General features: G+C 49.0%; 1 protein-coding gene and 1 long non-coding RNA gene across 4 annotated transcripts; both read right to left on the reverse strand.

Annotated features, from left to right (window-relative positions):
* Positions 1-436: 436 nt before the first annotated feature.
* LOC102147814 (uncharacterized) lies at positions 437-6,869 on the reverse strand. Of its 2 annotated transcripts, none has more exons than XR_001380124.3 (3): positions 6,130-6,268; positions 2,562-3,441; positions 437-2,171 (listed from the first exon to the last, which is right to left on the reverse strand). It is a non-coding gene; the product is annotated as an uncharacterized lncRNA (long non-coding RNA). The 2 variants fall into 2 exon arrangements; XR_011432617.1 differs by lacking the exon at positions 437-2,171 and adding an exon at positions 6,705-6,869 and having other exon boundaries at positions 2,510-3,441; positions 6,130-6,477.
* Positions 6,870-13,042: 6,173 nt separating this feature from the next.
* Positions 13,043-19,442, reverse strand: LOC100071692 (chymotrypsin-like elastase family member 3B). Of its 2 annotated transcripts, none has more exons than XM_005607372.3 (8): positions 19,371-19,442; positions 18,311-18,396; positions 16,947-17,044; positions 16,683-16,817; positions 15,188-15,324; positions 14,658-14,800; positions 13,862-14,014; positions 13,043-13,130 (listed from the first exon to the last, which is right to left on the reverse strand). In XM_005607372.3, exons 1-8 carry the CDS (start codon positions 19,411-19,413, stop codon positions 13,113-13,115), a joined length of 813 nt encoding a protein of 270 aa, XP_005607429.2. In that variant the 5' UTR covers positions 19,414-19,442; the 3' UTR covers positions 13,043-13,112. The 2 variants fall into 2 exon arrangements, with proteins under 2 accessions (XP_005607429.2, XP_070107731.1); XM_070251630.1 differs by lacking the exon at positions 19,371-19,442 and adding an exon at positions 19,138-19,216.
* Between the last annotated feature and the right edge of the window lie 298 nt (positions 19,443-19,740).

Here is a 19,740-nt window from a genome sequence, read left to right on the forward strand (position 1 = left end):
AAAATCTTTTTTTAATAAAGTAAATCTCCATATGTTGACAGCAAAAGACCTCTAAGACTTATTGGACAAGAAAAAAAATATACTAAACATGCATAATATATATTTTGTGTAAATAAAAAGAGGGATGTGTGTGCATGTGCACAGGTATGCATTATCAGCTTACATATGTGTAGTTCCTATTTTCTGGAAGGATACCTAAGAAACTGTTAATGGGAAAAGTCTTTAAATTTTCCTTTTATACCATTTTATACTGTTGGACTTTTCTATCCACATGCAAGTATATCTTTTACCCTAAAAAATGTAACAGGAGTTACCTAGGAAGTGAGATTATGGACCATTTTTGGCTTTTTTTCATACTTTTTCTGTACCAAATGAATCTAAGAAATGTTATTTTAAATTGTAAGATAAAGATGAAAAAAAGCAAAAGGAGAACATCTTGCACACAGGAGATTCTCAAGAGATGCTTGTTGAATTAACATTTCCAGACATGATGGAAAAAAACCAAGATTACAGGGACAGAAATCCAAGGCTCAGATTCTAGCTCCACCACTTATTGGCCATGTTGCTTAACTGCTGGGTCCCAGTTTTCTCATCTATAAAGCACATATATTTACATGAAAAGGTAAACTCACATGACAGTTAGGATTAAATGAATCATGCATGCATATGGTCCAGATCCGGGCACACAGTCAAGCATCCTAATAAAACATTCTAAAGGTTGGAGGTGTAGTAGTAATCTTCATACCAAAGAGCTTCTTAACATTTGCCCGAGTAGAAGGCATTACACGAACACACAGAGGGAATATAAAGCCCAACTTATACCACTCTTTCTACAGCTTTCTCAAGCCAACATCAAGCTTAAGAGACCGGGGACCTCAGGGTAATCTGTGGCATGTCTGTGATGAACTTTCCTACTAAATCGGTGGTTCTCAACCACGGGCAACTGGGCATTCTAAGAGTAACATTTAACACTGATAAAGGAGTTAGTAACCCCAAGAAGGTCAGAGTATCTCCAGTACCTTAGTCTGTTCTAAACTAAACAGGGGACATTTGGTAATGTCTGGAGACATTCTTGGTTGTCACATCTACCAGGGTGTTACTAGCATCTAGAGAGTGGAGGCTGGGGATGCTTCTAAACATCCTATAATGCAGAGGACAAGCCGCTACAAAAAAGAATTATCTGGCCCAAAATCAAGGTTGAGAAAATCTGTGCTAAGTTCGCTCAACTCAGGGAAACTGAGCTGTCTCGCCATAAAATCCCTAAGGTGACAATTTTGGGTCCACCTGGAAACTTGGGTCCTCTACTTGCAAGCTAATTCTAGATCATGGAAGCAGCCGAGAAACTGGCGCAGGCCAGGAAATTCCTTAACACCAAGAGTTCTTGATCCCTGCAGCCTAAAGGAAATGCCTTCAGAATGTCCCGAACAAACTAAATTGCTGGAGACACTGTGAGCCTCTCGGGGTTACTAATTCCTTTGTCAACGTTCAATTTTACTCCTAGAATTTAGAAAAGCTTAACCTCGTCAATAAAAGGAATGGTTCACTCCTCCGTATGTTCACTATCCCCAAGACACTACACGTTTCTGCATCCTCCTGCTTTGGGCCAAGGTGTGCCTTGTGTCCATTAATCTCCTATGCCTAACGTCAATTAAAATGTACTTCCCTAACTTGGCTATTTCCTCTCTTCTTTGCTTTTAATACATTTTTAAAAATAAGAAATGTGCTTTCTTAGTGTTATCTTAAAAGCAGATACCGAAAGATGACTAGTTTTTCTCTAGCATTTCTAACAATATATTTGATGGCTTCTTCCTCTCTCCTCAAAAACTATATATTTCCTTAAAACTTGGCTTTATATTTATATCCTGGCATCTAGAACAGTCCTGAAGGCACAGGAAGTACTAAACAGACATCAGCAGATTAAACATGACTTCCAGCAAGGAGCTAACCAACCCTTTGCCCAAAAGATTAGTTTCCGAGTTGGCACTGCGTTTGTTGCAGGAGCAGATGTACAAATCCAGGAGCCAGGCCACAGAGGCAGAAAGGCTCCTGGACACGGCGTCATACTGGGGAAGCAGCTGCTGTTTACTCTCTGTCTGTCACAGCCACAGCTCCGGCTCTGTCTCAGCTGTTAACCAAAGTACAGGTCTCTGCACACAGAAAGTCAAGATGACCTGTTTCAGGAAAAGCAGAAGAGAACTGTCAGAGGGTTTAGAGTGACTTCTCTTGCAGGAAGACAAGCCGTAGAACAAAGGCGACAGAAATGGAGAAAACACATGGAACAGCTCTGCAGCAGAGTTACTTACCTCTGCTGACCCTATTGTACTCCCTTCTCTTTTGTCCAATTTAAATTCTGACTTTGAAAACAAAGGCCAGGCCTGTTCCTATTCCCCAGCTCAGCAAACGCCACAGCCGTAGTTCTTATCTCTGCCTCACATCTACCCCTGATAATCATCTCACCTTTCTCAAATGCTGACTGCTAAGAGCTGAACTGGTAAAGCACCAGAGGACATTTTTATTAAGGACCAAACTTTAATATTTCAAGGACAACCCAAAGGAATTACCGGTGGGATTACAGAAGCTCCCCTTCATGCCACCACAACAAGAATCAAGATTTCTGATAGTTATAGCAATTACTTCTTTGGATACATAAAAATAATATATTCAAGCATGTCACAAAGTGCAAAAAAAGGAGGCATTCAGCAGAGCAAAAACAAGCAGCACGCTGATTGTCCTAAGAAGAGAGAAGAGAAACTCCTTCTGGAGTTCAGTCCCAGGAAATAGAGCTGCCTCAGCCAAAAAGAGGTCCAGACAGGGGTTCTGATTGATTCTTATTACAACCAAAGGCAAGCTCAAAGAAGGACGAGGTTCAGATTCCCAGGACGGCAGCTGGATCTTCCATCAGAGAACCTTTGGTTACTTCTCACACGTAGACTGAGAAAGAAGCGAGCAGCGAGATTTAGCCAGTGATCCTAACCCCAGGCTGACATCTCTGCGCCCGAGCTCGGAGCTCCTCCGGCAGGACAGCCTGGAATTGCTCCTGCACCAGCATTTCCACAATCTGCTCCTTTGTGTGAATATCGGGTCTCAGCCACTGTCCAGCAAGCTCCTGGAGATGTCTGAGGACCTCCCTGGGCCCAGCCGCATCCTCATAGCGGAACTTCCTGAACCTCTGCCTGGAGACTGCAGCATTGGGAGGGTTCCTTCGTGGCGTGGGCTCCAGGTCCTCGACAGAGTCCTCATCACGGCTCTCTGGTGGAAGCCCAGAAGGCTCTCGTGGAACCTGGATCTGGGGAGGCCCTATTAGGACAACTTCCGGCTCCTCAGCCATTATCTCATTTGGCGACGACCTTATTTGATCATTATGGACGTCTCTATTTCCTTGTGTTTCTGGGTACCCTTCAGTCTCCATTCTGGAACTCTGGAAAAGGATGTCTCAGACTCCTAGGCATAAAGAGGAAAGTCAGAGTCAGCAAAAACAGACCACAAACGCTATTAAAACCACCTTGATCTCATGGATCTGGTCCAGACCTGGGTTCCATCGGCTTTCCAATCATAACAGGGTTTCTTAAAAAAGCCACTAGAAATTCTGTTTTTGTTTCCTCTTGCTGGATCAATTGACACAATTGAAAAAACATGTCACTGGTTTACCAAAATGGAAAAATGTAGATTCTCAAAGCAGAAAGAATGAAGAACACTGGCCTTGCTAGCTGGAGAATCTTTCATCTGTTTCTTTCCTCCATTACAAAGTATTTTAAATTACGTTAAAACAGAAAAACCACATATGCACATGATCTGTAGGGGAGAAAATCTTTAAAATCATGGGTGTTTGCTTCCTCCAACCATTTTTATGGAGCATTTGCTACATCCAAAAGCAAATTATAAAGAAGTGCTAAAATAGAGGAGAAAAAGTTCTGTTCATTTACATCTGCTCTGCTGTCTTTTCTCCCTCCTCCCATCCCTTTGAGACAATGAAAGAAGAGTAAGTGTTCAAAAGCACTTTAGGAGCTACCATCAGGGTGGAGCCTAAGGCTAAAAAGAAAAAAGAAAAGAAAAAGAAAAAGCCTCTGTATTAAGATGAAGACCCTAAGCTCCTTCCATCAGTGGATCAGTGTACAGGAAGCTGAACTTGTCAGAATCCTAGTAGCAGAGACTTCCAACTCTGGATGCTTCACAGTTCCAGGATTAGCAAACCAGATGTGGTGGGAGGAAGGGGGGCAAATTAAATATCTGCAAAATGCCAGGAAAAAAGCCTTAGCTTCATTTGGATTAGGGCCCCATCCAAAAGAGGGTTATTTACAGGAAAACCACATCCTATGTTTGTTTAAAAAAAAAAAAAGACTTCAAATGACAGTATAGAAATGACTAAATCAATTTCCACATCAGAGTATGTCCAAACAAAGAGTATAACCCCTACGATGTAGTCATTTTTCAAGGATCATCTCTGTTTTCATTAACACCCTCTCCCCCAGGAACTAATCCTTCCCTAGTCTGCGATGGCAGAAGCGTTGAGATTTAAAATCCCTCCTCTCTCAGAGATTCTCTCAAATCTGTTTCCTGGGCAACAAATGACAGCAGCCAACAAACACCAACACTGACCAGCTGCCCAGCATTAACTAGTTCTCAGGTCCCAATCACCTCTTCTCTAAACATCACCTGACCCATTTTCTAGCAGCCTTGAATTGATCTAGACCCCCTAGCTGGGATATTTTTGGAGTACACCAATTCTCATATTATCTGGGTTTTTGCTCAAGCAACAAGGTGTGCGCATTCCCAAAATTAGTAAGTTGTTACTAACCCAGGGGTGATGAGAAGGACAAAAGCAGAATATCCCCATAAATCAGGGATGCCTTAGAGAAAACAGAATTATTTAGTCAAGGAAAGGCTGGATGAAACACTGTGGGAAAGCAGAATCTTAGGGACAACCTAAGTGACTATCAACAGGGAAATGATTAAATAAAGTATCGTCAGCCATTCACTGCAATACTGTGCTGCCTTGTAAAGAATGAAGTAGGCCTCTGAGTGCTGATAATGTAAAGATGGCCATAACACATCACCATGTGACCAGGGTGCCAATCAATATGTGTAGTATGATCACATCTGAGAAAACTTAAAATACATACACATAAGCACATATGACCTGATCCATCCACAAACAATATTTGGAAGGTTATCAAAGAATTTAACCGCATTTATTTCTGAGGGGCAGGAACAGTAAAAGAGGGAAACACTTTTCAGCTTACATCTTTCTCCGTTGTTTTCTTTTTAACTACAACTATGCATTACTTTCATAACAACTCAAGAGGGAGAAAACCTTTCAGGCTCTCCCCTCCTGCCCAAAACCTTTCTGAGCAAAAACCCCTAAACCATTTAGGAAAACACCCTTTTATTAATTCTTTTAGTTTCCAGCACCAGAGGTCTTTACAACCCGGCTTCTAGGAACAGTTTCAATTGTCAGTAGGTCAGTTCTCAAGGTTGGCTGTGAAAGATGGACCAGCTCCATGATCTACCCGGCCCATAAACCTATCAGCTTTAGAAGACCACCTGCCGGACAGAACGCTTACCCACACCAGGTAGTAACGCCAGTTCACTGAGCACTTATTTCCTATCTGACACTGCGCTGAGCGTTTTACAAACATTCTCCTCTACGTGACCGCCTCAGCGACTCAGGTTCGATTCCTGATGCGACTCTCTACTGCCCCAGTTGTCGCCATCAACAACAGGAGCCGCCGCTACCATTTGTTGAATCTTCCCGGCCAGACAGTCCGCAGAAGCTGTCCCTCCTTTAACCTTCCCGATCACCCCGTAGGACAGTTACTGTCATTTCCATTCACAGATAAGCAAACTGGGGCTCGAGGAAAGGGGACCTGCCAAGGTCACAAGGCTAGGAGGTGGTGGGACCACTCACCCGAGTGAAAAAAAAAATCCCCGACGTCTAGGCGGGGAGCGGAGCCGACTCCTCCCCCGAGAGGGGCGCGGCTCAGAGGGCCCGGGTCGGGCGGAAAAGGTGCTTCTGGGGCTCGAGCGCTGGGCCCTCCTCCTCCTCCGGAGCCGAAGCAGCTCGCAGACCCCGAGGCCTGGGCCGCCCGCTCCCAACAGCCCGTGCCCGGAGGGCAGGAGCGGAGCGCTCACCTGCGCAGGTGCCACCTCCGAGGGGGCGGGGCGGGGACAGCTCACGAGGACGCTCGGAAACCCACCAGCGGCTCCAGGAAAAGGAAACCACCTCCGCCGCGGAGCCCCGCAGCCCGCCGCCGGAAGCGGAAGTGCGCCCGCCCGGAAGCGGGCGTGGGCGGGAGCTAGGGTGGGGCCGGGCCTCTCTAGGCCTCGGCGGGGGTCCGCGGCTCCCTGGCACTCACCAGGGCTGGTCTCCTGGCCTTCGGCCGTCCTCGGGCCTGCGCACCGTGCGGGGCTTCGGGTGCAGACGAGGCAGCTTTTCCGCCTCGGGGAAGTTCTCTGTCGTTTGAGCCGCAGTTTGCGCAGCTGCAGAATAGAAAGATGAAGCGGGCACTGAGACGCTAGGAGCCCGGCGGCCGCTGACTCAGCGCCCCGCCCTGAGCTTACGCCCCGGGGCCTTTGCACCGCCCAGAGGAGAGAAACCGAAGCAGAGTGCGGGTGGCTCCTGTCTGGAGGCGGTGGTCCTGAAGGGCGCCCCGCGTTGTCACTCCGCATCAGGCAGTGGCACAGTCTCCCAGGGCAGGTCGTCCTACCTCAGTGTACCCAGACAGAAGTGGGCATGTGCCCGTGGGGGTTGACAGTCTGTCCCGGGGGAGACCGCGTGTATATAGGAGGCTCAGCCTTAACTCTGTGTGCCTCTTGCCCCAAGACTTTCCAATTGCTGGTGGTTAGGAACTGAAGTTTTGAAGTCAGAGTGAGCCGGTTTGAGTCCCGGCGCTCAGGTTAAATAGCACAGCCTGTAAGAGGAAGTGCAGAGATGCTAGCCAAGGCACCTCCTACCTCGCTCTCAACCCAGACAGGGAGGGGACTGGGCCTTTAGGGCGGCTGTCGGGTGGCTCATCCCACTCTCCTTCCAACGGGGTTATCCAAATAGGAGGGGCAGGAGAATTAAAAGGCCTTTTTGCTGAGTTATCACCCCAGAGCCAGTGTCCCAGGGGAAGGGAAGATACGTCCTTTGTCTACACTGCCACTGCTGCTCAGTAAACTCCTAGATGACCAGGTACTCCGCCTGGTGGTTGGAGAACTGGGGCTCCTTGCTATGGCCCCACCCATACTTCCCCTAGGGACCGTGGGCCCTTCCCCCAATCACTCCTATAGCCTCGTTTCCACCGTTCACCTCCTCTCAGCCTTAGTTTGCCCATCTGTAAAATGAGAGAGTTGGACTAGATTAAGGACTTTAAATTGTTCCCCCCAACTCCCAACTCTTAGATTCCTTGGGGATGCTTCAAAAACTGTGCGGGGTTGGAGGACAGCACTTTGGGTTCCACAGCAGCTCCAATTTTATAGATTTATAAATTTATTTAAAAAGTCTATATGTTGTGGCTCTGCACGTAAGATTATTGTATCACTCAGGATAAAATGTAAACTTTGTACTTAGCCACACCTCCCTCATCTTTCCCCACCCTCCTGTTCACTCACTCTGCTCCAGGCACACTGACCTTGTTAATTTGCAAACCCCACAGGCTCACCTCCACCTCTTAGGTGATCTCTGCATTTTTTTTTTTTTTTTTTAAGGAAGGTTAGCCCTGAGCTAAGGTCTGTACCCCTCTTCCTCTGTTTTATATGTGGGACGCCTGCCACAGCATGGCTTGATAAGCAGTGCATAGGTCCCTGCCCAGGATCTGAACCAGTGAAACCAGGGCTGCCGAAGCAGAGCGTGCTAACTTCACCGCTATGCCACCAGGCTGGCCCCTGGTGATCTCTGTAATGCTCTTTCCTGAGATCTGTTTGTCCAGATTCTCACTCAAATGTAGCCTCTCCAGAGAGACTTCTCTGCCCGCCCTTCTGAAGGCACCCATCCAGTCCCTTTATAGCCTGTTATCTGTTTTTGTTATTGCCTGTTTATTTTCTATCTCGTCCACTAGAAGCAGGGCCCACAAGGCCAAGGACCTTCATTGTCCTGTCACCATGCCTCCAGCGCCGAAAGCTGAACATAGGCTGGGTAAACATTTGTTGAATGAATCAATGAGTGAATGAATGAACAGAAGCTTGAATTTTATAATAAAACCAATCTGATAAAGACCACCAGGGACACAAGTGTGGTTTAACAAAATTAGGTTTATTAACTTGATGCCACAAACACCCAGAGGTACCATGGGGTATCTTACTAAATAAAAGAAGAAGTAGGGTTATCATAGGATTGGGGAAAGAGTGGAATTTAGGTGAAGTTGAAGTGAAACTTTGATAGGCTCAAAGCAAATCTGGCTGTGTGGACAGGAGGTAACCTCTGGCTTAGGCTGAGAGGTAGACTCATAGTCCTGTTTCCTTGGATACCACAAAGTTAAGATAAATATAGACTGTTGTGTCAAAAAACCCCATATCTGAAGCTCTGTGCCTGAGTTGGTAATCCAAGCTGCTTCTCTGTGTCAAATCTCGCTCCGACCCACTAGATAAGGGAATATTCCATTCTCACTGACACGATTTCAACAGCAAAGTTTCTCAGCACTATGTGTTGGTGTTAATTGACAAAGAAGGTTTGACAGAGTCACATTGGACAGGAATCCCTTGATGCCTCAGTCATCTGAGTGTAAGGACCATCAAGAGCTCCCATCTTCCCATCCCACTGTGAGTGCAGCTCCCTGGGCCCCCCATCACTCTGGCCTTCATTAGAACACAGAGTCAGGTTTCCCCCTGCTTGGGTGTACCTGTCAGCTTCCCAGCCAGGCTGTGGGCTCATCAAGGACCTGGCCCAAGTTTGGGTCATTTTCCTCTGCCCGCGCCTGGCACAGAATAACAGCAGGTGCTCAGTCCATGTTCACTGAATCTCACTGTTGATAGGTTTTCTAAATGCAAAGAAAAAGAAGTGGAGGGAAGCAAATCAGGATGACAGCAGCAGCTGCATAGGAGAGGCGGGAATGGGGGTGATTTTGAACAGTATTTCCCAAAGTACAAGTTTCCAAAACGTAGCCAATATTAATGTTCTGAAAAAGGAAAAGAGAATGGAATTGTGACTCTTTTCAGACTAAAAAAATGAATTATCTTCACTTTAATGATTTTAAAATGAGAACTAGAGCCAGCCATGATGGTCTAATGGTTACAGTTCGGCGCTCTCTGCTTCGGTGGCCCAGGTTCAGTTCCAGGGCACAGAACCTCACCACTGGTCTGTCACTAGCCATGCAGCGGTGGCTCACACAGAAGAACTAGAAGGACTTACAACTACAATATACAACTATGTACTGGGGCTTTGAGGAGAAAAAAAAAAGAAGGAGAGGAAGATTGGCAACAGATGTTAGCTCACGGCGAATCTCTCCCGAAAAAAAAAAAAGAGCTAAATTGTTGACATCATGTGATTAAAAAGAGAGCATTGCAATGCTGGTCCCTTATCATTTTTAAAAAAGAATAGAAGTGTTGACATTGTGCTTTTTCAGAAAATGGATTGTTCATAATTTAGAAAACAAAACCAAAGAATTGTTGGCATTGACACTCTCAAATCATTACTCAAAAGTATAATTTTTTTTTAAAGATTTTATTTTTTTCCTTTTTCTCCCCAAAGCCCCCTGGTACATAGTTGTATATTCTTCGTTGTGGGTCCTTCTAGTTATGGCACGTGGGACGCTGCCTCAGCGTGGTTTGATGAGCAGTGCAATGTCCTCACCCAGGATTCGAACCAACAAAACACTGGGCCACCTGCAGCGGAGTGAGTGAACTTAACCACTCGGCCACGGGGCCAGCCCCCTCAAAAGTATAATTTTTGACTATATGGTTTTTAAAGGATTTGAATTGTTGAGACTTGGAGATTAAAGAAAAGAAATTGAATTATTGATCGAATTGTTGGCACTTTCAGGCAAGATTTCCTCACTCTCTGTTGCACTCTCTGTGCAGGAGAAGGTGTCATAGCAGTTCTCAGCCTCCTGGCAAGGCTGGGTGGAATTTTACACTTCTGACTGCCCTTTATCCTAAAACTGTTTTGGAAAATTGTCCAAGGGCCTTTCCCTGACCCATTGGGAAGAATTAGATGCTCACCTTTTGCAACCCTGCTGTGCCTTGGGAACACCTGACAGATACATGTGTCACCCAGCAGGGTCTGTCTGACTCAATACAAATGATTAACATATGCGGGTTCCAGAATTTCTCGCATCCTCCCCCACAACCCTGTGATACAGAGGTCTCGGCTCTGCTTGACTCAGTTCTTTCCTTGCCCTCTGGCCTTGCCAGACCAGTTCTTGGGCTTTTGTGGGAGCCAGAGCGGGGGTGAGGGCCAGAGGAGAGTTTTGGTGGGGGAGGGTTGAGATACCAGGAGTGGTTTTAGGAGAAAAGTGGGGGGCAGTTTAGTGTACAGAGACAGCGGCTGGGAAAGGGAAAAAAGGGAATTTTAAGAAGTATTGTTGAGGCGCAGCCCCAGTGGCCTAATGGTTAAGTTTGCCGTGCTCTGCTTTGGCAGCCAGGGTTCCATTCCGGGCACAGACCTACACCACTTGTCTGTCCCTGGCCATGCTGTGGCAGTGGCTCGCATACAGAAAGTGGAAGATTGGCAGTAGATGTTAGGTCAGGGTAAATTTTCCTCAGCAAAAAAAAAGAAAAAAACAAAAAAGAAGTATTGTTGATACAATCATTTTGGAGAGCAATTTGGCAGTTGGTAAAGTTGAAAATGAGCACACCCGCCCACCCAGCAATTCCGTTTCTCAGGGTATACCCTAGAGAAATTCACACATGTGCACCTGGAGGTGTGTTCAAGGACATTCATTGAAGCACTATTTGTAATCACAAAAAATCGGCCTTGCTGTAACTGTCCATCAGAAGGGGAAAAAGGGTAAATAACTAGTGATGTTGTGCAATGGGATACTCTACAAAACCAGCAGCAATGAACTGCAGATAGATAAACGAGCATGGAGAGACCTCAGAAACATCGTGTTAGGTGAAGGAAACAGATTGCAAAATAATCCATACAGATAAAGCCATTTTAAAAACCAAAACAATGCAGTACAGTGTTTATGGATGTTTATATATGTGATAAAAATATAACAGCATGGGGTAGAAGGATAAACACCAAAGTCATTTTATCAGTCGGGCTAGGTTAGGGCCACCATAACAAACACCCTAAATCATAGTGGCTTGTAACAGAGTTTATTTCTTGCTTGTGCTACATGTCCATCAGGGGTCAGCAGAGGCCTGCTCCACGTCTCCCCACTCTGGGACCAGGCTGACCTGTAGCCATCAGTTGCCATGGCAAAGGGAAAGAGAGGTCGGCAAATGGTCCTGTCTCTCAAACCTTCACCTTGGCCAGATCAAGCCACATGGCCAAAGCCAACTCCAACGGGGCAGGCGGGAGCTATCCTTTTTTTTTTTTTTTTGAGGAAGATTAGCCCTGAGCTAACTGCTGCCAATCCTCCTTTTTTTGCTGAGGAAGACTGGCCCTGAGCTAACATCTGTGCCCATCTTCCTCTACTTTACATGTGGGATGCCTGCCACAGCATGGTGTGCCAAACAGTGCCGTGTCCGCACCCGGGATCCGAACCAGCAAACTCTGGGTTGCCGAAGCAGAATGTGCGCACTTAGCCGCTGTGCCACCGGGCCAGCCCCAGGAGCTATCCTTTTATGTACCCCAAAGGAAAAGCAGTAATACTGGGTGGACTACCCCACACCCGTGAAGACGATGACCTCTGGGAAGAGTACACGGAGACTCCACCTTAGCTATAGTTATTATTTTAGAAAATATAAAGCAAAAATGTGAAATTTGTTCATTCTAGAAGGAAGCTACAAGGTGTTTCCTCTATTATTCTCCATGTTGTATCTTCTAAACTTTTCAAAACCAGAAGTATAATTTTTTTCTTTCTGACTCTATTTTTTATTTTTATTTATTTTTTTTCCTGCTTTTTCTCCACAAATCCCCCAAGTACGTAGTTGTATATTTTAGTTGTGAGTCCCTCTAGTTGTGGTATGTGGGACGCCACCTCAGCGTGGCCTAATGAGCAGTGCCATCCGAACCGGCGAAACCCTGGGCTGCCAAAGTGGAGCGTGTGAACCTAACCACTGGGCCACGGGGCCAGCCCCTAGAAGTATAATTTTTAAGGAGAGGGTGCAATAGAAGAACATCAGTGTTAAAAAATTATATATATGTGTGTGTCCTTGCTAGGACTGTGTTTCTTTTCACAGTATTCAGGAGAAACATGAGTAAAGGAATTCAGTCGCTTTATGTTGCTTTTGGCTGCATGGTGGCGGTCTTTTGGACCTCAGCGACAGCTCGCTGGGCTCTGACCTCGTTTTCAGCACTGTGTGAGTATCTGTGTGTGTGTCTGCCACCCCACCCTGCTGCAAGGGGTCTTCCTGCCATTGTCCTACTTCCGTCTGTACTCCCAGCCCTGAATTTGCCACAAAGAAGGTGCCTAGTCAGTGTTTAATGGATGACTCTGAAGTGCTCATTTCTATCTAAATAAAGAGCCATTTCAGGGAAGGAACCAAGTTGTCTCCCCGCTCTGAGCCCTCCTCTGAAACAAGCAGTGAATGCTTGTTGAGTGAATGAATGACTGCAGCCCTCCTTCCCCAGCCCTTCAATGGACGCTGAAAACACATGGCCCGTCCCACTCCACCATGAGCCTCCCAAGGGGCTGGCAGAGTCACTTTTTCTGCAGATTCTGCCATGTTTTTATGCCTACATTGAAAAGTCAATGAGTGCGTGTGGCTATAGACTAGAGTGACCAACCACCCGGGACACTCCTGGTTTTACCCCTGAAAGTCCTGTGTCCTGGGGACCCCTCCATCCCAGGCAGACTGGCATGGTTGGTCACCCTATAGCAACTTTCTTCTCTCTGGGCCTCATTTGTTTCTCATTTTCATCTGCGAGAGTTGGATGTGGTCACTGTATATCAGATCTAAGATTTCAGGAATGGGCCAGAGGGGAAGAGGTGAGTCAAAGAAGGAAGATAGACTGGAGTTGGGATTTGCTGAGAAATCTTTATTTTTTACAGAGGATGTGGATCGGCACTGCCACCCAGGCCTTGGTCCTAGTTACTTGAAATAATCTGGAAAAAGAGAGGGGAAAAAACCCAGAATTGTCTAGTTAGGAGCACAGGCTCTGAAGCCATATGGAACTGGGTTCAACTCCCAGTCATGCCACTCGTGAGCTGTGTGACCCTGGGAGAGTGACTTGATCTCTCTGAGCCTCAGTTTCCTCATCTGTGTAACAGGAATAATCATAATACTTACCTCATGGGGTTTTTGATGAAACTATTAGTTAAGGTGCTCCCCCAAGTGCCTGGCACATGTTGAATCAGTCTATAAATGGTGGCCATGACTGTTTTCATGGACGTTATTAATCCTCCCTGATCATTCATTCCCAGATGAGCTTGGCGCTCTCCCTGGGGCCTGAGCATCCCTATCATGGCTCTCACCACACTTCTTCTTTTATTGCTCATTTAATCATCTGTCCCCCACGAAGCAGCCCTGTGACTCATCGCTTTATCCTCTCTGACAAGGAAAACCCTGGACCAGAGGAGGCACTTCATAAACACTTGTTGAAATAAGGAAGTTCAACAGTTCAAAGCTCCACCCAGAAGCCTTGGAGGTTCTTGGGGCCACACTGTAGCAGAAAACATCTCCAACATGCCCCCCCGAATGTCCCGAAGGGCCCCTCCCCCACTGACCTTCCAGGACCCTCTCAGCCCCTCGGGATCTGCTGTTCTCACCATCCCCCAGCACCTCTCAGAAGAGCCAGCACCTGGAGCCCTCCCTTCCTGCATGCCTCCCTGCTCACCTCCTCGATCCAGTCATTGAAGGCTGAGATTCGCGTGAACACTGTGGGCTTCTTGCGAGTATTGCAGCCCCAAGAAGATACAAAGCTGGTCACACCATGGACCTGCCAGGAGCCATCCTCTGCGGGGCAGTTGAGGGGTCCTCCAGAGTCACCCTGGAATGGTCAGAGAACAGTGGGGGCCTGATCCATGTCTGGGCTTTAAGGAATTGGTTCTGACTTTGGGGATTTCCAGAAACCCCCATATTACTTAACCTCTCTGAGCCTCAGTTTGCTCATTTATGATGGGGAATAGTATCCGTCTTACAGGATCCTGTGAGAATTAAGTGAAATGATAGATATGTGCTCTTAGCACAATGCCTAGTAGGGAAGCAATCAATAAGTGGTGGCTCCCATTATTAGTACCACAGTTAATTATTAATATTATTGTTCATACTCACTTATAATACAATGGTAGTATTGTTTAACTATAACTTCAGGACTACAGAGTTGAAGGTGACTTAGAGGTCATACTGTCAATATCCCCTGCCGTGCTGGTGGGGAAGCCTGAGGACCCAGTAGGGACAGCAACTTGCCCCAGGTCAAGTCAGTTTGTGAGCTGGGACTAGAGTCCAGGTGTCCTGACTCCCAGGCCAGGGCTGCGTGTCTGGACTGTGCTGACTTCCTCCAAGTCCTGCCTGGCCTGGAGGCTGAATGGGACAAGCAGGCAAGATTCCTCCTCCACCTTCCAGGCAGATGGCAGAGATATCCCGGGGCCCCTGCCCAGCTGAGGGGCTGCAGCCCAGGAGAGCTGACTCACGTTGCACCCAGAGCTGGAGTCCCCGCCGGCGCACACCATGGTCTTCTTCACGCTGCTGCCCCACCAGTCCCACCTGGAGCAGTGCTCATAGTCCACCACAGGCAGCAGGGCCTCCTGCAGCTTGTCCGGGAGTGGCCCCCCAGCTGTGGGGATAGAGCGTGCTGAGTCTGGGGTCATGGGGGTGCAGGACTTGGGCCGGGGTCTGGAAGTCAGAGCTGGGAGCCCCGGAGTGGGGTGGGGGGTTTGGGGCAGGCAACTCTTCTAATCTGATGGGGACTCTCCTCCCACCAGGTTATATGGTCCTGTCTGCTTTGTCCACCAAAACGTCCCCAGCACCTGGCACACAGGAGGCACCAAAAATTGTTCAATTGAACACATTCATGTTTGGGAGGATGCAGGGAGAAGGCTGCCCCTGGAGGAGGAATGGGAGAAAATGCAAGGACCAGTGCTGGTGTGGCCCTCTACCTCCAGCCCCCAGGCCCTATCTTCTTGCCACTATCCCTGTGACCGCTGGAGGGATCAGCACGTACTGTAGAGACGGCCCCAGCCACTGATGTAGCAGGGCGCCTCATTGGGCAGGATGTCGCCGGCGGGAGGGAGGGAGGCCACCTGGACCGCATCTGCCAGCTGGGCACTGCGCGAGAGCTTGACGAGGGCGATGTCATTGCTGGGGAGAAGGGAGGAGTCATGGGGAGCCTGATCCTCCAGCCAGACTACACCCCATCCCCCAGCTTTTGCTTCAGATATTCCCTGAGGGGATGCTCCAGCCGCTCTTTTTCCCTCCAAATCCCATGCATTCTTAGGCTGAGCAACTTCAGGGAGCCCTCCCGGCCCCTTCAGTCTACACTGACTCTCGGCCTTCCAAAGGGTCCTCAGCTTCTACCCCAGTGGTGCTCACACTTCAGCTGCATCAGAGTCCCTGGAGGGCTTGTTAAAACGCAGGTTGCTGGCCCCTCCCCTAGCGTTTCTGATGCAGTGGGTCCGGGTGGCGTCTGAGGAGTGACATTTCTAACAAGTTCCCCGGCGATGCTGCTGGCTGCGGCTGACCTGGGGACCAGGCTCTGAGAACCGCTGCTCTTGGCCCTCATCTGCCTGCTCATCACTCTAGTCTTTTCACTGGGGTCCGTTTTTTCTCTCCACTCACCCGAGGCCCGCGTGAGGACGGTCAGCGTCTTGGTCATCAGGCCCCTCACTCCTGCACTCACTTTCAGGGCTTCTGCCCACTTCTTTGACCCTCTCACCAGAAAAATGCTGAGCCACCCAGACCCACAATTTTGCATCTGTTTGAGGGGCTTAAGAAGCCCTGCTTTAGTGTTCTCACCCAGTGATTGCCTCCTGGACAAGGGGTCAAAACAAGGCCCAGAGAAAGGCAGTGACTTTTCCAGGCCACACAGCAACTTAGTGCTGGAGCCTGACCCTCAGGCCACTGCTCCTCCTTTTGTCACTGTGCCGGAACCAGGAAGCTCTGGATGAATGTCTGTCAAATGGAGGAACCTTTGGATTTAGGAGACAGGGTGCTAGAGGAGTTCTAGGTTCTGAAGCCAACCAGCCCAGTGGGCTTGGGGGAGTTCCTGCCCCTCCCTGGGTCCTGCTGCCCCTCTGTTGGGAGAGAGAGGTTTGCTGCAGATGGTTCTTTTTTTTTTTTTTTTTTAGGGAAGATTATCCCTGACCTAACTATTGCCAATCCTCCTCTTTTTGCTGAGGAAGACTGGCCCTGAGCTAGCATCCATGCCCATCTTCCTCTACTTTATACATGGGACGCCTACCACAGCATGGCCTTTGCCAGGCAGTGCCATGTCTGCACCCTGGATCCGAACCCGCGAACCCCAGGCCGCCAAGAAGCGGAACGTGCACACTTAAACCACTGCGCCACCGGGCCTGCCCCTGCAGATGGTTCTTAAAGGCTGTGCTGGCTCCGACCCTCAATGTGTGTGACCTGGACCCAGCCCCACTGTCCCTGGGAGTCTCCTCAGAGTCGGCTTTGGGTGAGGGAGGGATGAGTGTAGGAGCCCCTGGGTCACTCACCCACAGGCCACGCAGTTGGGGTTCCAGAGTGGGTGCACAAAGAGGTCCCCGGCGTTGATGGGGATCACCTGTTCGGGGCCCTCCTCCTCCGCCCGGTCATACTCGCCCAACACCACCTGGTAGCTCCGGGAGCTCCTGCCAGTAGAAGCGAGGTCAGTTCAGGCTTGATTGGCCTCCCTCCCTCCCCTCTCAGAGTCACCCCCCTCCCTCCCCCCCGGCCTGCCTGGGTCTTACACAAGGACAGGGGCAGGTGAGAGAACTCACGAGATGCAATGGCCCGCGGTTACCACCCAGTCAGGGGCAATGAGGCTGCCGCCACAGGTGTGGTAGTAGGCTCCCTCCTTCTCATACTGCAGGGAGACCTGGTGGCCAGGGAGGGAGGAGCCTGAGTGGTCTAGGCCCCACAACAAGGGCTGCTACCCGTGGCTGTATAGGTTGCACATTATACAACTCTAGAGGGCATCATTCATGCAGAAAAGAATGATACCCTCTAGAAATCTGCAGTGCCCAACCTACACAACTGCTCATGGCGACCCTGTCCCTTTTCCACTAGGATAACATTCTGACTCTCCAAAGCTGTCCAACCCCCAGCCCCGTGAACTCCCTGGGACTTCAACTTGTCTGCCCTCAGGATATCTCCAAACCTTCTGTCTCTTGAGAGCCCCAAGGCCCTCTGTTCCATCAGGCCCCCAGTTCCTCTGAACGTCAGTTCTTTCAAGGCCTCTTGGGCCCTCTCAGGTCAACCCTCCCTGAGTCCTTTTCCTCTCTCTCATTTCCTACATTCTGATTTTCAAAAGCTCCCTCCAAACCAAGAATTGGCAAACTACAGCCCGTGGGCTAAATATAAATTGTTGTATGTAAGATTATTGGACAATAGTCACGCTTATTCATTTGTATGTCATCTGTGGCCACTTTCATGCTGCAATGGCAGAGTGAAGTCATTGCAATCGAGACCATATGGCCATTTACTCTCCGGTCCTTTATGGAACAAGTTAGCTGGCCCCTGCTGCAGACCAGTGCCATCGATAGAACTTCTGTGATGATGGAAATGTTCTCTGCCTTGGCTGTCCAATATGGTAGCCACTAGCCACATGTGGCTATTGAGCGTTTGGAATATGACCAGCATTGAGCAACTGAATTTTTAACATTAATTTTAATTAATTTAAATTTCAACAGCCACATATGGCTAGCGTTATGGCTGGTGTGTTAGCACAGCGAGTCTGGCCCTCTGTGCCTCCCTCCACTGATCTCTGTCGAGCCTTTCATCCCTCTTTTGCTCTCAGAGCATATAGCCCTGTTGGATAATTCGAGGAGTCTAGAAATGCATCCCCCCAGATCTCCCCACCTAAACACAGTGCCTGAAATTGCATTATCAGTGCACCAACCCCCTGAGTTCAGCACTGCCCTCGCCCCAGATTCCACTCCTAACTTGCAAACCGCCCAGTGAGGATGAGAGTTTGAACGGGCAAAACTGCCACAGGAAACAGATCGTCCAAGGGTCTCCTGGCCTTTGGAAGCTGAAGTGGATACTGGAAGCAAAGCCACGGCGTCAGGACTGGATGCCCGACAGTCAGGGCACGGAGGGCAGAGTCCACGGTGGGAAACAGCACAGCTGGTTCTGCTCTTACCTGCCAGGGCCAGCTGTAGGGCACCGCGTCCTCGCCGTTGACAACACGCGAGGAGGGTCGCTGGGAAGCTTGGCCAGAGCCTGAGGCTGGAGGAGAGAGTAGAGGTGCCAATCAGCCAGAGGGTCCTCAAAAGGAAAAAATTCTGAGGCACAGTCCTGGCTGTGCCACAAACTGGCACGTGACCCTGTGCAAGCCCCTTTTCCCCTCTGGACCTCGGTAGCCACATATGAACAGTGAGCATCTGGAGCAGAGCAGGGGTTTCCAGAGTCCCAGGAATCCAGAGATGGAGATGAAGATGTGGCTTCTGTCCGTGGCAGGACTGAAGGGGTTAATACAATTGGCAGAGTGCCTGGCGCCCATTGAGCCCTGGAGGAGTGACAGCTATCGTCATGAAGACTGGAGGCTTTGGAATAAGACTGCCTGGCTTCAAAACGCAACTCTGCCTCTTGTTCTAGGGAGGGCTATTTTACCTCTCTGAGGCTCAGTTTCCCCATTGTAAAATGGGGACAATAAGAGTACTGGCCTCCTGGGGCTGTTGTGAGGATTATGTGAGCTAATGTAAGAAAAAAATCCTGAGCATTCTGCTTGGCGTAGAGTAAACACTTGAAAAACATTATCTGTTACCGTGACTGTCAGTCAAGGGAGGCTGCTTGGAGGAGGCAGCCCTGAGCTGGAATGTAAAATGGCAGAGAGATCAGGAAAAAGCCAGACCACAGGATTAGGAGCGGGGTAGGAGCAGCGTGAGAGGAGAGTTGGAGGGTTAAGCAGAGGAGCAGAAATTCCATCCCAAGCAGTCTAACCAGTGCCCAAGCTCTTCACCACCAGACCTTTGCAGCTAGGACTCCCACCGCAGCCCTTGGGGCCCTCAGGCTTTCTCCTGCACCGGTCCATCCACAGCTTCCCCTCCGTTCTTCTGCTCCAGCACCAAGGAGAAAGCCCCCACGATCATGCCCCAGGGAAAGCTGAAACCCCTGCTAACCAGGTGTTGGGTTCACAAGACCCAGGGTGGTGGCAGATTTTAAGGGCCCCTGGCCCAGTGCAGCACAGGTTGGGGTCTTACCAAGGGCCACAAATAGGAGGGAACTCAGCAGCCGGAGCATCATGAGTTTTGAGATAGGGAAGGGACACAGATTCTAATATAAGGCAGGAGGCAGGTGGTGGGGGCTGGAACAGGTGGTAGCACACCCGGTCTCCCATAGTCCAAGGCCAAGGCCCCCATCCACTGCAGACTGGGGAGTGACCTGGAGTTTCTTCCAACATGTGGCTGCACAGGTGGCATCAATGGCCGGCTGATAAAAGGGGAGGGGGAAGGAGAGGTTACATCAGAACAAGTCAGCCTCTTCCAGGAAAGAACACGGGCTCTGGAACTGGTCAGAGCTGGGTTCAAATCCTGCCTCTACCACCTCCAGGCTCTGTGACCTTGGTCACAT

The sequence above is a fragment of the Equus caballus genome, chromosome 2 (genome assembly GCF_041296265.1).
Source record: "Equus caballus isolate H_3958 breed thoroughbred chromosome 2, TB-T2T, whole genome shotgun sequence".
NCBI classification, from domain to species: domain Eukaryota; kingdom Metazoa; phylum Chordata; class Mammalia; order Perissodactyla; family Equidae; genus Equus; species Equus caballus.